Below are 17,188 nucleotides of genomic sequence, written 5' to 3'. Positions count from 1 at the left end.
CTTGGCAGTTGTTCACTGAGAGAAGTGACCAGGCAGATAAAATTCACCCCATCTCGGCACGTCACAAACTTTTCACTGGCAAAACACCTCGGTCAAGTGGGTGCCTGGGCAGGGGGCAAGGAAAGTATCTCCTCTGTGCTGGTACAAACACACCTGGAGTGTCTGTGGTCCCTGGGCGTGAGGCACTGGCTGTTTTCTTCTGTCCTCAAGTCTTGGTCAAACCTTTTATCTGTGACAAATTTAAGAGCTGGGTTTTACTGGTGTGTGTTGGTTTGGGTTGGTTTGATTGTTTTTTTTTGTATCTCAGCATAAAGGTGAAAAACTTGCTCCTTTTAATGCATGAATGGGCAAAATCATCTCTTACCTTATTTTTAGCTACGTTTGCATCACAGAAAGTTTCCCTTCTCTCCCCCCTTCCCCGTGTGTAACAAACTTGCAGCAGTTCCTAAACAAAACCCATTTCCTCTGGTGTTGTTGATGTCCCTTCCTGTGTGTGCAAAGGTGGCTCTAGGTCCAGCAGCCCCATCCTCACCCTGGTGGTCCCTGCTGCTGTGGCTGGGATTTCTTTGCTTGTTGTGCACAAAATGTTCCTGCTCTAGATCCATGCAGGGTTTGGGGAGGCTGTGCGAGGGGTTTGGTTTTTTTTGGATAGCAGTGATGGGAGGCAGCTGTGGTCTCTACTCCAGGCATTCCTGGATGGACGCATCCCTTCCCAGGAGGTGGACCCTCAGGCCAAACACCCTGCCAAGGAGTGTGCCTGCTGTGGGGGAACAGCCAGGTTGTGGTCCCCAGGCTGCCACCCACACCGGGCAGGATGAGGCCCTGGGGAGCTGGGAGGGTGCTGCCTGCAGTCTCCTGCTTTGGGCTGCCTGAGATAGAGGCAGTTAATGACTAACAGGCACCCAGGAACCCTGCCCAGCGTCTCCCTCCCGGGCTGCCCCTCTGCCCTGACCGAGCCTGTGGAGCTGGGCTGGATTGGAGTGTGTCCCCCCCCTTGCTTTTCCCCTCTCCCCTCAGTGCACCCCACGGCTGTCCCTGCGTGTCTGCAGCCTGAGTGGGCAGGGAGACTGTGCCAAAGGCTGTAGGAAGTGTCTGCTTTGTTCAGCCCTTTGGGTTGGGTCCTCCCCCTCCCGCAGCCTGATCCTCTCCTCCATCCGCCCTCGCTCTGGCCCAGGGAACGCAGAGATTTCCCAAAGGCCATCCCAGCACAGCTCTGCTCAGAACAGGGGGTTTCCAGGCTGTGTCAGGAGCCAGTGGCTGCAGCTGCAGTCATGTTCCATCAGCCTCTCATCTCCCACCCCAGACACAATTACATTCAGACCCCTCCAGCCTGCAAGTATGACAAAGGAATCAGACATCCAGGGAAAACCTGGCCTGCTGTCCCCTTGCCTTTGGAACTGGGCATGTGCTTTCTCTGTAGGCAAAACCCAGTTGTTTCACTAGATCTTCACTGCTGATTGCAGAAGCTGGTGGGGACATCCAGGGCAGGGATGTGGTGCCAAAGGGTTTTAACAGCACAGCCTGTAACCCTGCTCTAAGGGAGGGCTGACTGGCAGCTCACAGACTGGTTTGGGTTGGAAGGGACCTTAAAAATGATCTGGTTCTAACCCCCTGCACAGGCAGGGACACCTCCCACCAGCCCAGGCTGCTCCAAGCCCCATCCAACCTGCCCTTCAACACTGCCAGGGATGGGGCAGCCACAGCTTCCCTGGGCAAGACATGATGACAGACACAAACCAACCACCCCACAAGTGCACAGGACCTGGGCTTCCATCCCCAGGCTGAGCAGGATTCCACCCATCAGCTGCACTGGGAAAGGGGAGATAGAAAATGGGAGCAAACTGTGCTAAATTCCCTGTGCTTTCATGACTCATGAAAAAAAACCCTCTCTGTCAGCATCTGCTTGGGTGTTTTCAAGGAATCTGGAATGCATCCTCCAAGCTCTCCCATGAGAAAAAGTAAACATGTCATATATAAAATGGTTTTTATTAAAACAAATATACAACACTTTATATACAAAAATAAAATGTACAAGAAAATAGTCTGTTACAGCTTAGTGATTTGATCCCTACATGCTGGGACACAAACTGCAGCCTCTCCCAGCCGGGCTTGCTCTGCAGGTGACCCAGCCTGCTGCAGGGACCCCAGGAGAGCTGCAGGGACCCCAGGAGAGCTGCAGGGACCCCAGGAGAGCTGCAGGGACCCCAGGAGAGCTGCAGGGGATCTGGGGAAGGCATGGGCTGAGGACAGAGCTCTGCCCCATCAGTGCAAAACAAGTGGTTCATGCAGCAGCTCTATCTTGTGGGGGTTGCTATGGCATGCCTACCAGCAGATAACAGCCTAGGAGCAGAGCTGGATACCTGTTCTCCATGGAAGCAAAGTCTAAAGTGAATTTTCACATTTTATTGGTCTAAACTATTTACATAGTTGAAAGATCTGAAAGATGAATGATGTCTTGTGGTAAATCAAAGAAGAGAGGGCCTATTAGTGCAATTTTTCTGACAAAGTGTAATGACAGTTGTTAAGCCAAACATCACCAGTGTTGCACAGGTAAGCAGCAACCAAACTCAACAGGGAGGAGACCCTGTTTGCAGTGTCCCTCCTCAGCACTGGGTGGGTAAAGTGCTCATCCCACGGGGGTGGCCAGTGACCTCCTCCCCGGGCCACCACTCAGCTGGATCCCACCAGCTGGGACCCCATGGCACGTGGACAACTTCCCAGCAGAGGCCTCACCTCTGGGGTGATTCCGAGGTGCACTCAGCAGCTGAGCAGCTCTGGTGCCTGGAGTCCTGCTGGTGAGATGACATTCCTCGAGCTTTCATTTATTTCTAATGGGGGTTTTTCTCACTAACCTTCCCAGGCCTAAAAGTTAAATGGAATATAGAAGCTACTTTCTTTGCTCAGTCAGTAACAAACAATTTTCTTCCATTCTCTTCAGGCTTGTCAAAGTTCTCCTACCCAAGAGCAGTTTGTGGCTGGGGGGAGCCAGAGGTTTACAGGCCACAGGAGACAACTTGAATGCTGGGTCTCATCATGTCCATCCAGGAGAATTCTAGGCTGCTTTTTGGGTCAAAGAGCCCAAACTCCAGCTCTCCTAGACAAAACAAACCATGAATGAGTATTGAATCACCTGCAGCGAGAGCAAAACAGTGTATAGATGTATATATAAATATAAATATTTGAAAAGGAAAGATTTCTCTGATGTCAGTAAATACCTTAGACTAATATTTTGCTAAAATACTCCAAACGTTTGGTTAAGCTGCCCCACTTCAGCTTTGTTGGTGGAAATTCTCCAGCTCCACTGGAAGGAGTCCATGAAAGCTGTAACAGTTCCATGGGCATAACCCTGGGACAAACCTGGACCATACTCTTACAGGAGGCATTTTTGTCCTTTTTATTTCAACAGATTCCCTACAGCCTTCCAACTCGGGAATCTCCAGCCACACAGGGATGTGTGAATTCCCCCCTTGGCTTCACTCCCTCCCAGCTCCTGTCCTGCCTGCAAAGCATCCTGTGCCTGCTCCTGTGCCCGTGGGTGCCCCCCAAGGAGCCTGTACCTGAAGTGGTGTCGATCTCCCCGTCCTGCTCCTTGCAGCTGTAGGTGCTGCCCATGCTCTGCGAGCCCGGCTCGTTGGTGAGGAAGCCTTTGCCCCCAACACTGGTGGTGTGCCAGTCCTGGGCGGGCTCCAGCTGCCAGGGAACAAGGAGATGATGGTTAAAACCCCTCCCTTCCTCCTCCCAGGGCAACATTTCATTCCTCTCTCTTCGTTAGGAGACAGGTAAGCAAAAAAAGGTCAAATCGTGTCTTCTCTAAATTATACAAAACTCTTGTTTACTTCCAGTTTAAAACAAACAAAAAAAAAAGAGTTGATGCCAAACAGGGAGGGCTGAAGGACCTTCAGAGATGAAACCCCCATCTAATCAGCAGGATGACATGTCTAGACACAGAGATTAAGAGCCAAACATGTCAGAGGTGGAGGGAAGCACAAAATAAGAGAGTTTTGCCTCTTTGTCAGCTTTGCAGGCTCTAATACAGCAGCCTCCACGTCTAGCAGGGCACAACAGCTTGCTCTGACTTTCACATGGAGAGTAATTATTTCCATGGATGTGTCCTCTCCAGCTCATGTTTGTGAAGTAGCCTTCTTTTTATTTTAATTTTTCAGGCTTCCTCATTAAAGAAGGCTCCTGGATTGCACAAGTGTATGTTCAGCTCATCTAGGACTGGATCAAATAGCTGCTTCCCTTCCTCTCTTGGTGCAAACAGCAGCTTTGGCCAATGTGATTCTGACCAGAAGGGCTGGTTTTACCTTAAATATCTCTGAATTAATTTCCTCTTCATCTTCGTCTGTGACTGTTTTGTAAGTACATAAAAAAAAGAAAACAGAAACAGATGTCACATAGATGTCAGCTTCTTGCACATGAGCCCTCACCCTTCTGCTTCTTTGCCACACAACCCACTTCACGTTCTCTTGTCACACAAGCCCTACCTTTGGCTTTCCCCCACCCCCTGGGTGACATAGAGGCAGGGGACATGGCTTTGAAGCCCTTCATCTTGGATGCTCTTCAACAACTGCAGAGCTCAGCCAGCTCTGGCAGCTCCCCAAGAGCCACCAAAGCCCAGCCGTGTGGTTGGCAGGAGGGGGGTGATTTGCACCCCAAGTAAGGGCTGCTCTGATACATCCATCTTAATGATTTGTTTTCCCCACTGGGGAGCACAGTTACCTGCACTGTCACTATTGAGCCTAACTCTGCCCTGCTTCTGCCATTGCTTCCTTCCAGCCCTGGGAATCCCCAATTCCACCCTCCTGGCCCAGAAATCTCTCCTGTTCTTCATGGGCTGACCTGTCCCTGCCATCGTGCTGAGCCTGCAAGATGAAACCTGCCCCCGCACCCACATGTGCAAAGTAAATGGCATTTTGGAGCCTTTCACCCATGAGCAATCACTTCTGCAGGTGGCACATGTCCCTCTGCAACCTGGCTGCTTGGGTAGCTTCAGCCACCCAAATCCATCAGGTGGAGGTTGGGCTTGGTTTTTTTCCTACACGACAGCTCTTGTTTCTCCTGATCCCCCAGGATCCCTCCTTCATCCCGCTGCCTGCCCTCCAACCTGCCTCTGGTAGAGTGAGAAAAGACCAAGGCAGGAAAAAAGCAATACCAACCTTCCGAGGATGAAGCCAGGGGAGACACTTGGAACTGGTAGAGGTCATTGGTGCTGTCAGCTGAGGTGATCTCCATTGATGGCCTCCAGTCAGTCAGAGCGCTAGTCAGTGAGCTGCCCACCTCGCACAGGGACAGGTCTGCAGGACACACCAGGAGGGGTTGGCATTCACAGGAGAGACACAGCCTCCTCCACATCCTCCCTGCCGGCCTGGCAGCACAGCCACCCCAGCCCCAAGAGCAAAGTCTTTAACTTTTGACGCCTCCAGCTCTGCTCAGAGAGCCCAGCACTGCCTCTCACCTAAGGTGATGGACGGGCTCTCAACCCCCACTTCCTGCCCTGTGTAGTCGTGAATGGTGTAGCCACTGTGGTCATCTGGCAGGGGAGTGCTGGTTAGTCTTTCTGTTGACTCCTCTGTCCTCATGTCCTCGTACTACAAAAATAAGGGCAAAGAATGAAGGACTTGCCTAAGAACGCGCAGGTTCCCATATGAAAAAAATTCAGTATGAAAACCACCAAAACCTCGAGCTTCTCCAGCTGCCTCTACAGACACATACCTTCCTCTTGCTCCTGTTTCTTGCTTCTCTTGAAGACTTCGACTTCCTTTCTGTGAAATAAAAATAAGACAAGGGTGAGAAAGGGTTGCAGGGCTGACAACAGAGGCGAGCACAAGCTCTTGCAGCCTTGAGCTCTGCTCACCGAGCTCTGCTCACCAACCTCTGCCACCGCTGTCCCAGGCCCCACCACCTCCCAAAGATGCCCTGAGGCAGGTTTAAAGACTTTGGGATAAAACAAACAGTTTGTACAAACTGGTACCCACGGCAATAACCAGAGACTGCCCCCAGCCAACTACCAGCAGGTCTGTTGTCCTGGAGCAGGACATTTAAGCAGACTGGGAGCAGAGGCTGCTGAGGCCTTACCCTTCTTCTGGTCCTTTGTCAAGGGTGGCAGCATCCTGTACACCCTGACAGCACTGGAGCCTTTGTTGATGCTTTTATCCTTCACCTCCTCGATGTCAGGCAGGGAATTCATAGCACAGCGGAAATTTGCCTTCCAGGTTTTGGGGTCAGGGTCTTTCTCTCCTACTTTATACCTCCCTGAAAGAAGAGATGAGGCTTTTTTGTTGCAGTGCTGGTCCATCCCACCGAGGGGGGGGAAAAAGTAAGTTATTGTTCTTTTTTTCTCTGACTTACATGCTAGAAGTGAATGTAACTACCTGAGGTGTAAGTCAGGACAGAAAAAATGCCTTGTTGGAGGTACTGAGGTGGTTTCACCTGGCAGCAGCTGAACACCACACAGCCCTTCCCTCAGCTCCCCCCCACAGTGGGATGGGGAGGAAATGGGGGGGGGGGAGGAAATTAAGGGTAAAAATTGTGGGTTGAGATAAAGGTAGTTTAATAGGACAGAAAAGGAAGATAAAATAATGATATTATTAATATTAATTAGTATTGTTAATAATGTTATTTATTGTTAACATTAATTTTAAATATTTTATCCCAAACGAGGGATGCCCAGTGCAGTTGCTGACCCGTGCCCAGCCTGTCCCCCAGCAGCCATCACCACTTCCCCATCCAGCTTCCCCCATTTTCCATGCTGGGCATGATGTCCTGTGGTCAGGACCATCCCTTGGGCCAGCAAGGCTCAGCTGTCCCTTCTGTGCCCCCTCCCAGCCCCTCCTGCACCCCCAGACTCCCCCTGGGAGGGCAGAAGAAGCTGAAAAGTCCTTGACTTGGTGCTTAGCAGCAACTAAACCACCAGTCTGTTATCAACATTATTCTCATCCTAAACCCAAAGCACAGCCCTATGCCAGCTCCTGGGAAGAAAATGAAGCCTATCCAGCTGCAAGCAGGCCAGGTGTTCATGCAGCTGCTGGGAATCCAAGGCCAGCACTCACCTGTATGGATGGCCCAGCTCCGGAAAAGGCAGGCATCTTTCTCCATGTCCCAGCCATGCTTAGCTGCATGTTTCCATGGGATTTGAAAAATCATCTTATCCTGCAGTTAAACCAACAGAAACCTGAATTTCAGAAGCAGCAGCAGGTGCCAGTTGCAAACAATGGATTTAACCAGAGGATTCTCAGTAGCAGCTCAGAAACTTGATAAACCCTCTGCTCTGTCTCTTAACTAAGCAGCCAGTGTTCCACCTGCTCTGCTCAGTGCACATAAGGGTTTTAGGAGTTCTGGAACTGGAAAAGCCACATGGGGTATGGTACAGGAGCAGCAAGTAATATTGTCAATTTTATCAGAGAATCACTTAATTGCATCTAATCTATTGGTATGTCATAAACTACATTTCTAGGTAAACTATATTTTCTAGGTAGACTTTGGTGGAGAATCTCTTTTGAAAGTTGCCCAAAAGATCCTGCAGGAATCCTGAGAAAAATGGCCCAGCTTCAGGATCCTCTGGGGATGGCTATGGAAACTTCCAAGAAAGAGACCTGGGTCACTAAGCCTAGTGATCCTGCCCTGTGCTGCACGTACAGGGATGTGCCTTCCCCACCAAAAAGAGACAAATCCAGAGTTTCTTTCAGGCCAAATCTTAAAAAACTGGGAGCAACTGGGAGTGCAGCAGTAGCTACCCAACTGGGACAGGAGGTGACATGGCTCAAGTGAGCAGCAGGAGTTAAAAGAGAACTTGGAGTTATCTTGGTTCTCCATCATGTCCAGGCTGCTTTAATTTATCGTTTCCCTCGTACAAGGTTTCCCAGGAAAACAAAATTGGAACCACTACATTCTGTACCAACCAGGGGTACCTTTCCTGGAAGCAAAACCAGCTGGTTTTTAAACCAGGTTTTGCCTTTCCTTTATGATCTTGACTCACATTTGGTGTCATCTAAGAACTGGTTCATGATACAGAAGTCACAGTAATAATGATAATAATAGTAATAAACCACCCTCACCTTGTTAATCCATATCAGTCCTGGTATTTGATTGGAGTTAATCTGCATTTCCAGCCAGGGCCTCATGCGCATTCTGGACACGGGCATTTTGTCTGTGGGAGAAATAACAGGTCAGCAAAAACCTCACCATGATTTTAACCGTTCTGCAGTGTCACCCCTCCCCTCTGTACCGCCAGCATTACCACTAACGCTACCGGTGCCGCCGAAACTACTTTTCCAGCATCTTCCCTCTTCTGCAGGATCTCCCACCTGCTTCAAGAGGGCAGCGCTCCCTGCGCCGGGAGCACCAAAGCTGGAGGGTTGAATCCTGGACGGGGTTGATGGCAGGGGCGGGCGGAGCAGCGAGGGGAGCTTTGGGTGGGCCAAGGCAAGGCGGGGGGGCGCGGAGCCCCGGCCAGAGGGGCGCCCACCGCCGGAACCGGCGGGGGTTTCACGGGGGCGGCCGCGGGTCTCCTGGCGGTGACCGGTGCGGGACCCTGCTCCCTTCTCCGCGGCACTAACTGCACGGCAGCCTTCTTAAAAGTTTATTAAAGTGCGCACGGGGGGAGCCCACCCTGCTGCAGGGAGAGCACAAATCAGCAGCGCACCGGCCCCGCCGCCCCGCGCCCGGCCGGAGCCAGTCCTCCCAGCCCTTCCTCTGCACAAATAATTTCCTGTTTGCGGTGGTGGTTTTTTTTCGAGACAGACAGACCAGGATTTCCCAAACAAGACATTCCTAACTCGCAGCGTTAACACGAGCGGCGGCGGGAGCGCGGCTCGGAGGGTGCCCGCCGGGGAAAGGGGTGAGCCCGGGGTGAGCCCGGGCTGCCCCCGCGGGACACGGCGCTGGCAAACGCTCCGCGGAGCCTCCGGCTGAGCCCGCAGAGCGGCAGTCCTGCCCGGACATGCCCGTCCCCGCGAGTGCGGGGGCTGGGACATCCCGCCCCGTCCCCTCCCGTGCAGCGGGGAAGGAGCCGCGACGGCTCCGCTGTGATACCCACCCGACGGCTGCCGCTGTGATGCAGCCCGCGCTCCTCAACCAGCGCCGCAACGGCGAAACCTGGCGCTGCTCCCTCTTGGCGAGCAGAGCCGAAGCCGAGCCGTGCCCGGGGGGGGGGCCGCTTCCTCGGGTGTAAAGCTGCGGAGACGTGATACGGGGCAGGACGGAAGTCACCGCGACCCACCTCGCGGTGCCGTGCAGAGCCGAGCCTGGGTGTGCAGCGGTGCGGTGAGGGAGCTGAGCCGAGAGGACGAAGACGAGCTGAGATGCTGAAGCCGAGCCCCGGTCCGCACCCGCTGCCCGCCGCCCCGCCTCTGCCGGCCGCGGGCCGCGCCCTCGGGTATAACGCGGCGGGGCCCGGGATTCCCCGCCGCCCCGCGCCCCGCGCCGCCCCGCGCCCCGCGCCGCCCCGGCCAATCAGCGCTGGCGCGGGGGGCGGACGCGCCTCCCATTGGCTGGAGCCCGCAGCGTCACTTCGGGGAAATCACGCAGTTGTAGCACCAGCCGCGCGGGGGGAGCCGCGCGCCCGCCCCCCGGGGCTGCACCGGGGCCTGACCCCCCCGGGCCGGGCCGCGCACGGACCCGGCCCCCAGCCCACCCAGGAAACCAGCCCCCAGCCCACCGAGGAAACCAGCCCCCAGCCCACCCAGGAAACCAGCCCCCAGCCCACCGAGGAAACCAGCCCCCAGCCCACCGAGGAAACCAGCCCCCAGCCCACCCAGGAAACCAGCCCCCAGCCCACCGAGGAAACCAGCCCCCAGCCCACCCAGGAAACCAGCCCCCAGCCCACCGAGGAAACCAGCCCCCAGCCCACCCAGGAAACCAGCCCCCAGCCCACAGGGCGATCCGGCCCCCTTATCACCCAGGGTCCCAGCCCCCATCCCATAGAGGCACCCAGCCCCTTTGTATCAGTTGGGTGTCAGCCACTGGCAGCAGGGATGCCACAGGGCCTGGAGGAACAGGAACGGTCACGGGTGGTAGAAGGAAGGTCAACAGAAAAGGGAGATCTGTGAAGGTTGTGAACAACACCCCCCACCCCGTCTCCCCTGCTCTGGTCCTGCCGTGCTGTGCAGGGCAGAGCTGTGCAGAGTCAGCCTGAGCTCTCCCAGTGGCACGAGCAGACGTGGAGCGTGCAGCTGCATTCCTGGGTGGAAAGAAACAGGTCAGTGGAGCCACCAGAGCAATCCCTGTGCACCTCAGGGTGCCCTGCCTCCTGCCTGGCCTCAGACCATTCCCCTGCTGAGCAGCAGAGCCAGACACAGGCATTTTGCAAAAGCCGGGAATATTTTTTCTCCTGTCTTCCCCAGGCCTGGGCTGATCCAAAAAGACTGTGTTGGGAGACATGCGGTGCAACCACTGGCGTCCTGTCCTCACCTTTACTTGCAGATGAAGGGAAACAATGGTTGATAGGAGGTTACTGAAACCATGGGGATTCCTCTCCAGTCCCCTGGATCTGGATGACTCTGAGATCAGATTTGCATCCAGTGTCTTCAAGGTACTTTCAACCCAGTAGAATATTAGAGCCATTTCCAGTTCTTTCAAGGCAGGCTTGAACTCATAGGCAACAGGAAGGTCTGTTGGGAGAGAGGTGGAAGGATGGGGGGACAGCTTAGACAGTGGGACACTAGCACTTTTTTATTTAACAGAAAAAATCAAAGATCAAACTTGGATTCCAGTGCAGAAAAAATACCCTGTAGGTGTCCTGTGCTTTCTCTAATCTAATTGCTTTCTCTTGCTTGACACACTGTTGTGGTTCTGTCCTCCAGCTGGCTGTGTGCTGGGTGAGGCACTGCTCACTAGCAAGCTTTCACTGTAGGTAAATATAAAATATATTGGGTAAATTAAAAAAATAAATTCCCAGGAGGAGAGTGGTAAAGGCAAGGTAGGGACATTTATAGTTTATGGTCTGTGAGAGGGCAAAGATTCACTCGTCAGTGTAAGATGTCCAGAAAACTTGAGTAGTAAGAAGTAACAGAAGTAGCCTGAAAAAGAGGTAACAGAAGATACTTGGGGTTCCAGTGCAAGTGCCATCTACAAATACATCCACACCACCTCTTATGCAACCTAAATATTGGGGTGGTATGGGGGGGGAAGATATTTTTGTCAGTCCTTTCAAGCTCCAGCCTCCCAGGGGTTATTTTCACCCTCTCAGCCACCTTTGAGAAAAGTGAATTCTGAGCTTCCTGGTCTGAAGGGCCAATGTGTGCACACTAAACATGTATCATAAATACTGTGTACATTTTGAAGAGTGACATGTTGGGTACATGACCTCAGCACTGCTGTGATCCCTACTGGCTGTTATTTAGCCTGTATCTTTGTCAGGAATTGGCATCAAGGTGCCAAAGAGAAGCACCTAGAATAGAAGTGCAGGGAGGAAGGTTTACAGTCCCAGCCCTACATCTCCACTTCTTCCCTGTGGTTTAACCCCATCCAGATCCTTCTGGGAGGGACTGAATTGCCTTTTCTGTGGGTGTCTCCTGTCCCATATCTGCACTGCAGGTTTCCTTGGAGCACAAGCTACCCAAGCAGGGATGCCTCATGTTTGCTTGCTTCTTTGTTACCCCTCAGCTGAAACAAGGAAATAACAAGTTGCCTCTGCCTGGTGTTACTGTGTGTCAGGCTCTCCTCACACCAGGGTTACAAACCCTTCTCCTTACAAAACCCAACTCCTTCCTTCCATTTCTACCACTACACTTGTGGGGAATGGTCCATTTTCTCTTCCCCCCACATAAGACTAAACAAAATGCCCTTCAAGCCAGCAAAACAGGAGTGGAACCTTTTTGCTGATTTAGCCAAGGACGGACCGGAACGGGCCCAGATAAGTCCATAACAAGAGTGAGCACAGGGGTTATGATAACTGGCAGAAAAATGGACAACAGGCTAAAAGACTTTTCCATCAGCTCACTTAATGTAGCAAGAATAGGCACTTAAATTTCACGTGTTCTTCTGTGAAATTATGGACAAGGAATAACCCACGCACCTTTTATTGGCCATAAAACCCTTCTGCTCCACCCAGCTTATCACTCAGCAAGAATTTCTATGAATGCAAACATCTCTGATGCTCTAAAGAGCTGTAATGCTGCTCTGACTTTATTTCAGGTGCCTGCTTGGCCCATCAGCTCTGAGCACCCTTTAAAGTTCCCCCATTTTCATATTACCTCTGGGATTTGTCAGTTCTCTTGTTTTTATGAGACACAGACAAACTGATGGCTAAAATACTTTCTCACACTTACCTGACTCAGGGAGATCCCAAGTCTGGATTGTTTTCCTAATGCAGAGGAAACATTTAATAACATTTTTATTTAAAGCCAAATCAAATCCCCAAGAAGTGCTGCAGTAAGTGATACTTGTTCTCTGATGGGCACCTCCTCATCTCAAGTCAGCAGTGCCCTGAAACAAGGGGCTCTCAGAGGACTGGATTTTAGGTAATGCTCAAAAGAACCAACAATGTGGCACCAAACAGAGGTGCAAGAAGGGAGGGTCAGGAATTTGGCCCACTGGCTCTAGCCAGGTCCTTTGTTCCATCTCCCCTGCTACACCTGGTTAAGCAGCTCAAGAGAGATAGCTTCCCTGCCATGCTATATAGAATAGATAGAGGATAACATTGACCCCTGTGTGCTGTGCAATGGGCCATTTCCAACCCATGGTGCTGAGTACCAGCCAGCCAAACCTGCTCAGGGCCCAACTGTCTCTTCCCAAGGCACACGTGGCAGAGACCTTCTCACCTGTGGTACCTGTGGTACCCAGCCAGGTGCTGGGGCTGCTCGGAGCAAGTAATTTTTCCAGCAATGCAAAAGGAGCATCTTTAACCCGGTGTGAGCATGAGACTTTCTAAGCAGACCCACCAGGCTCTGAGCATCCAGAAACACTTTCTGAGGAGCTGGAGACTGAAGGGGAGAAAACCAGCACATTGCAGTACAGAGCTGGTTGCAGAAGTGGGGTCAGACTCCAGAGCCAGGTCCACGCCTGGGCAAGTGCCTGTGCTGGAGGAGCAACAGTGTAGGATTCTCTCAGCCTTCTGACAACTTCCCAGCCCAGGGCTCCCTTCCAAGCTGAGAGACAGGCAGATTGACCTTCCCTCATGGAATGGGATGCTGTAGGGGCATGTGTGTGTACAGCAGGACAGGGTGCCTTGCAGCACCTCCTGTAATGCACCTGCAGCAGCTGAGGCACCAGCTCACCCAGTGCTGTGTGGACAGGGCAGATGACCCCTGGGTTTTAAAGCCCTAAAGTGTCTTGGGGATAAAGAGCTTGAGAATTACACCAAATATTCATGGCAATCTTTGAAGAATTTCCCTCTTCAGGACTCTGAATCCAATCGGGGGAGGGGGGGGGGAGCTCCTAAATGGGGAATCCCTGCTCCAGCAATGGGAAGATGAGGAGATGGGGCAACGAGGAGATGAGGAGATGGGGCAACGAGGAGATGAGGAGATGCAGAGATGGGGAAGGGGGCTGCCACAGAAATCTGCCTCTGGCAGCTGGCAGCCAGCCCCAGGAGGGAGCAGAGGCCAAGGTCTGCATGCCCAGGTGGTATTTGAGGGGGGGGAGTGAACAACCACAGGATGGAGTGGGAGTTCGTGGAGGGGAAGAGCAGGAGCATGGTGAGAGGGAGCCTCTTATCTGCTTCCTCGCGGCCCTGGCTGCTTCCTTCCATCGCTGCAGTGTGACCTTTCCATCCCCATCAGCACCCAACAGTCCTTCCAGACCCTGCTCTGCCAGGGCTTGTTCCTCCTTTCTATCTGTTTTAAGAGAAACCTAATGCAAACCGATTCTCACTTTCTTCCCCACTTGCCTTCCTCCCCTTCCCCCATCAATCTCAGAAGAAGTTTTCAGACCTGGGGCTTGACAAAATGGGTGTGGAGCCTTCCCTGTCACCCGGGGAATGGTGCGGTTGCTCACTAATGGGTACCCAACTTGTCACAGTGTCATGTCATGTTCTCCCTATGGAATCTTTGGGCTGGAAAGGGTTAATGTGGAGCAGTTTTAAGGAGTGGAGACGGGGTGTCAGCCTTAAACCCTGCAAAGGCTAAGGACAAAAAAATAGCTGCTGCTCAGCCGGCCGCTGCGAGAGCGCAGGAGCTGCCACGAGCTGTTTCCATTTCTTATAAATGCCTCTCTTACAGAAAGGAAGTTTGGCTGAAGCACATGCAGGAGAATGAATGTCAGAAATGTTGAAACTCTGCCCAGATGGCATGAGGTAATACTAGTGAGCACTCTGATCTGCGGGCTACAATAAATATATCCTGGGATGGGCCACTTACAGTTTCCTGGAATTGGAAAGCCCTATCTCAGGACCCAAAATCAGTTCAGTTCTCCCCATTGATGGCACAGTGTGTTTTAAAACTGAATCTAAATGAGCTTCTGGGCTCGGTTTGGTGGGAAAAAAGGAAATTCCAAGAATTTGACTTGTGTCCGTGGACTTTCCCCACTCCTTATTTTTCTCTCAGCTCTGCAGGAGGGGACAGACCTCTCATGAACTGTTTGCCAAGGAAAGTTCTGCAAGCTGCAGGCACCTGGCAGCTGTGCTGGGTTTGCCTAACGAGGGTGCAGGTCCCAGCAGCCTGAGCCTCCCTACCAAAGGTCAGAGAGTCTCCATCCTCTCCCAGGGCAGCACAGGAGGAGCACCCCCAGCTTTCCCTGCTCCCCAAACTGCTCTGCCTGCCCAGCTCAGGGAACAGCCAGGGGCTGCAGGAGGGCTCTGTGGGGCCACTCTGACCTAGGGGTCCTGGTATCTCAGTGGTTAACCTGTAGGAGGTCAAACAGGGAGCCCATTTTACACTCCTGACAGCCCACCGAGGCAGCTGGGGCTGGCACAGCAGAAAAAAGGTGAGCTGTGTATTGACAATTTACTATTATTTTTTTGGTGTCTTCTCAGAGTACCTGCCTGAAGGTAACAGGTCTGAATGAGCCCACTGGCCTAACCACCATCAGGAATTAAACCAAAGCATGTTGTGGGCAAGGCTGGTTGTGCCTCTTGCCTGGCTCCTGGCTGGGAGGGTTTTCACTTTCCTGGACTAATTGGAAAAGTTGCAGAACTTCCCAGCTGTTGGAAGAGGAAGGACAGGCCAGCCTAGCCAGGGGCTGCCCACAGCAGCACAGTGCTGTGTCTGCAGTCCATTGCAGGCAGGGTTCAGCTGGTTGTGCTGGGACTGGGGCCACCACCCTTGTCCTGCCTGCACCCTGTGGTTGCCAGCCATCTGAACCTGGTAGCCAGAGCCAGGGGTACCCGTGAGCACGGAGGCAGGGAGACCCTGGGACCTTGCTGTAGGTCTCCAGGAAAACATGGATTCAGGGGCTGCAGCGTGGTGAGCTGCGGGTGTTTGACCTCAGCTCTGCCTCGGGGACAACATCCATAACCCCAGATTTGTTTGGAATGCCTTGTCCTGTCCCCGCGGGAAGGGGCCGCCGAAAAGGAAACTCCTGGAGATGCTGGAAAGAGCTGTCGGGCTTGTCACGTTAGTGCTGTTAGGAGCTGGGGGACGAGGGAAGAGAGGCGGGATGCGCTGGGGAGGCGGGATGCGCTGGGAAGGCGGCTGGCGGGGCTGGGAGCTCCGGTTGCGGTGCCGGACCTGGTCCCGGGCAGCAGGGCGGGCTGGTATCGAGCGAAAGTCACATGCTGCAAACAACAGATGTTAAAACATCTGAGTCTTATTCCTTGGGCTTTTTTTTTGCTATTTATTGGCCACTAACCTCGATGCAGACTGCAAACAGCTCCGATTAAATACAAAACCCGCCCCCCCCGCCGGCGGGAGCGGCGGCCTCGCTTGATAATACCGCGATTTCCAGCAGCAAGAGTCAAATTCGGTGCTTTAAAAACACTCGAGTGGTTTCAGCTCGGCCTGGGCCCCCGGACCGGGGCAGGACCCATCCCTCTGTCCTCGGGTCGGGCCGGTCCCACCCGTCACTTTCGGGTCTCGCTTGTAGCTGCTCTAAAAGGGGACTCTGGAAGCGCTGGTTCCTCTCTCCCCCGTGATTCCCAGAAAGAAAAAAGCTCGGTGACATGTCCAGCTGGACACCAGGGAGCTCAGCACCGTTCGGATGCTGCCGCTGGAGGGGCAGCCCTGGGGCTGCACCAGGGAAGGGCCCCTCATGTCCTCCCCCCACCAGGGAAGGAACCAAGGAACCCCCTTGAGCAGCACCCACCAGCGGGGAGGGACCCCGGGGGGGCGGACACCCTGCAGGGATCCCCGTGGCCTCCCCTGCCCAAGCAAATCCCCTCCCCTTCAGGTGGGTGCGATTTCCTTGGAAAGAAGCTCAGATAGGTGTTTTTTTTTGTGAATTATTATTTTTAACATCATCTGATATCCCGAAGGAGACCTCCCCCCCCCCCCCCCCCCCCGGGCAGCCTTGGTGGGTGACATCCCCGAGCGGCCACCCGGGCAGGAGACAGGGCCCAGCCGGTGCTGTCCCGGGGGTGGCAGATGTCTCTGCTGGCTGCGGGAGCGCGTGACTCCGGCGGGGTTTCGCCCCAGAGCTGCTGAGTGTCGGGCGGGGATGGAGAAGTTGCCCTTTCGCGGGGGCGAGGTGCGGGAGCGGCTGAGTCGGCACTTCGGGAGCCTGCGGGGCCGCCCTGGCAGACAAAGTCCCTCCTTTTGCTTTTTCCCCCTTGCCCCTTTTTTTATTTCTGGCCTCTTTTTTTCTCCCTCTCTGCCTCCTTTTTCCCCTCTCTCCCTGCCTCACTTTTTTCTCTCCTGCATCTTTTTCTTTGGCTGTTTTCACTCGTGCAGTTTTTTTTCCCCTCTCTCGTCCATCTTTTTTTTTTTTTCCCTCCCTCTTGCCTCTTTTTTTTTTCCCCTCGAACCTCTCATTTTTTAAAACTTTTGGGTTTTTTCCTCCCCCCCAATATTTTTCTCTGCCCCCTTTATCCTCCCCCTGCCCTCCCCAGTGCTGGCGTTGGCTGTTGGCACCTCCTTGCAGACACAGCTCTCCCTGTCCCTCCCCACCCCTCTGGGGGGGGGTCCCGGCTTTCCCTCCCCCCATTCCCTCTCTCCCCTCCTCCCAGTTTCGGTTTCCCGCGGCACCGGCGGCTCGAGGCCCTTCCGGGAATCGGCGGGGCCGCGCGCGGCCGCCGGGAGGCGCGGCCCCGGGAGAAGGGACGGGGGGGACGCCCGGGGGGGGCCGGGGAAGGCCGGGCCGTGAGTCAGGGGCAGGA

General features: G+C 53.7%; 1 protein-coding gene and 1 long non-coding RNA gene across 4 annotated transcripts in view; one reads left to right on the top strand and one right to left on the bottom strand.

The window, feature by feature from the left end:
• The window catches only part of LOC127390019 (uncharacterized), a 36,248-nt gene extending 28,196 nt beyond the window's left edge, over positions 1-8,052 (top strand). For both annotated transcript variants that reach the window (XR_007890790.1, XR_007890791.1), the window contains exons 3-5: positions 3,407-3,779; positions 4,164-4,358; positions 7,475-8,052. This is a non-coding gene — a long non-coding RNA (uncharacterized LOC127390019). The remainder of the gene's footprint in view (positions 1-3,406; positions 3,780-4,163; positions 4,359-7,474) is intronic.
• Positions 2,160-9,337, bottom strand: IRF1 (interferon regulatory factor 1). 2 transcript variants are annotated; one of them, XM_051631144.1, is made up of 10 exons: positions 9,038-9,337; positions 8,058-8,149; positions 7,053-7,152; positions 6,079-6,255; positions 5,716-5,765; positions 5,459-5,591; positions 5,160-5,297; positions 4,308-4,351; positions 3,558-3,690; positions 2,160-3,094 (listed from the first exon to the last, which is right to left on the bottom strand). In XM_051631144.1, the coding sequence occupies exons 2-10, from the start codon at positions 8,142-8,144 to the stop codon at positions 2,994-2,996; spliced, it is 963 nt and encodes a 320-aa protein (XP_051487104.1). In that variant the 5' UTR covers positions 8,145-8,149; positions 9,038-9,337; the 3' UTR covers positions 2,160-2,993. The 2 variants fall into 2 exon arrangements, with proteins under 2 accessions (XP_051487104.1, XP_051487103.1); XM_051631143.1 differs by lacking the exon at positions 2,160-3,094 and having other exon boundaries at positions 3,412-3,690.
• Positions 9,338-17,188: the final 7,851 nt, after the last annotated feature.

The sequence above is a fragment of the Apus apus genome, chromosome 13 (assembly GCF_020740795.1).
Source record: "Apus apus isolate bApuApu2 chromosome 13, bApuApu2.pri.cur, whole genome shotgun sequence".
Classification (NCBI taxonomy): domain Eukaryota; kingdom Metazoa; phylum Chordata; class Aves; order Apodiformes; family Apodidae; genus Apus; species Apus apus.
The sequence above is the reverse complement of the archived record's forward strand: the minus strand, read 5'-3'. Positions and strand labels throughout refer to the sequence as shown.

Coding starts and splice junctions, on each gene's coding strand:
- IRF1 (XM_051631143.1), bottom strand. CDS start 8,144: ATGCCCGTGTCCAGAATGCGCATGAGGCCCTGGCTGGAAATGCAGATT. Junction 5,766..6,078: donor GACAAAGGACCAGAAGAAGG/GTAAGGCCTCAG, acceptor TTTATTTCACAG/AAAGGAAGTCGAAGTCTTCA. Junction 4,352..5,159: donor CCTGGCTTCATCCTCGGAAG/GTTGGTATTGCT, acceptor CTTACAAAACAG/TCACAGACGAAGATGAAGAG.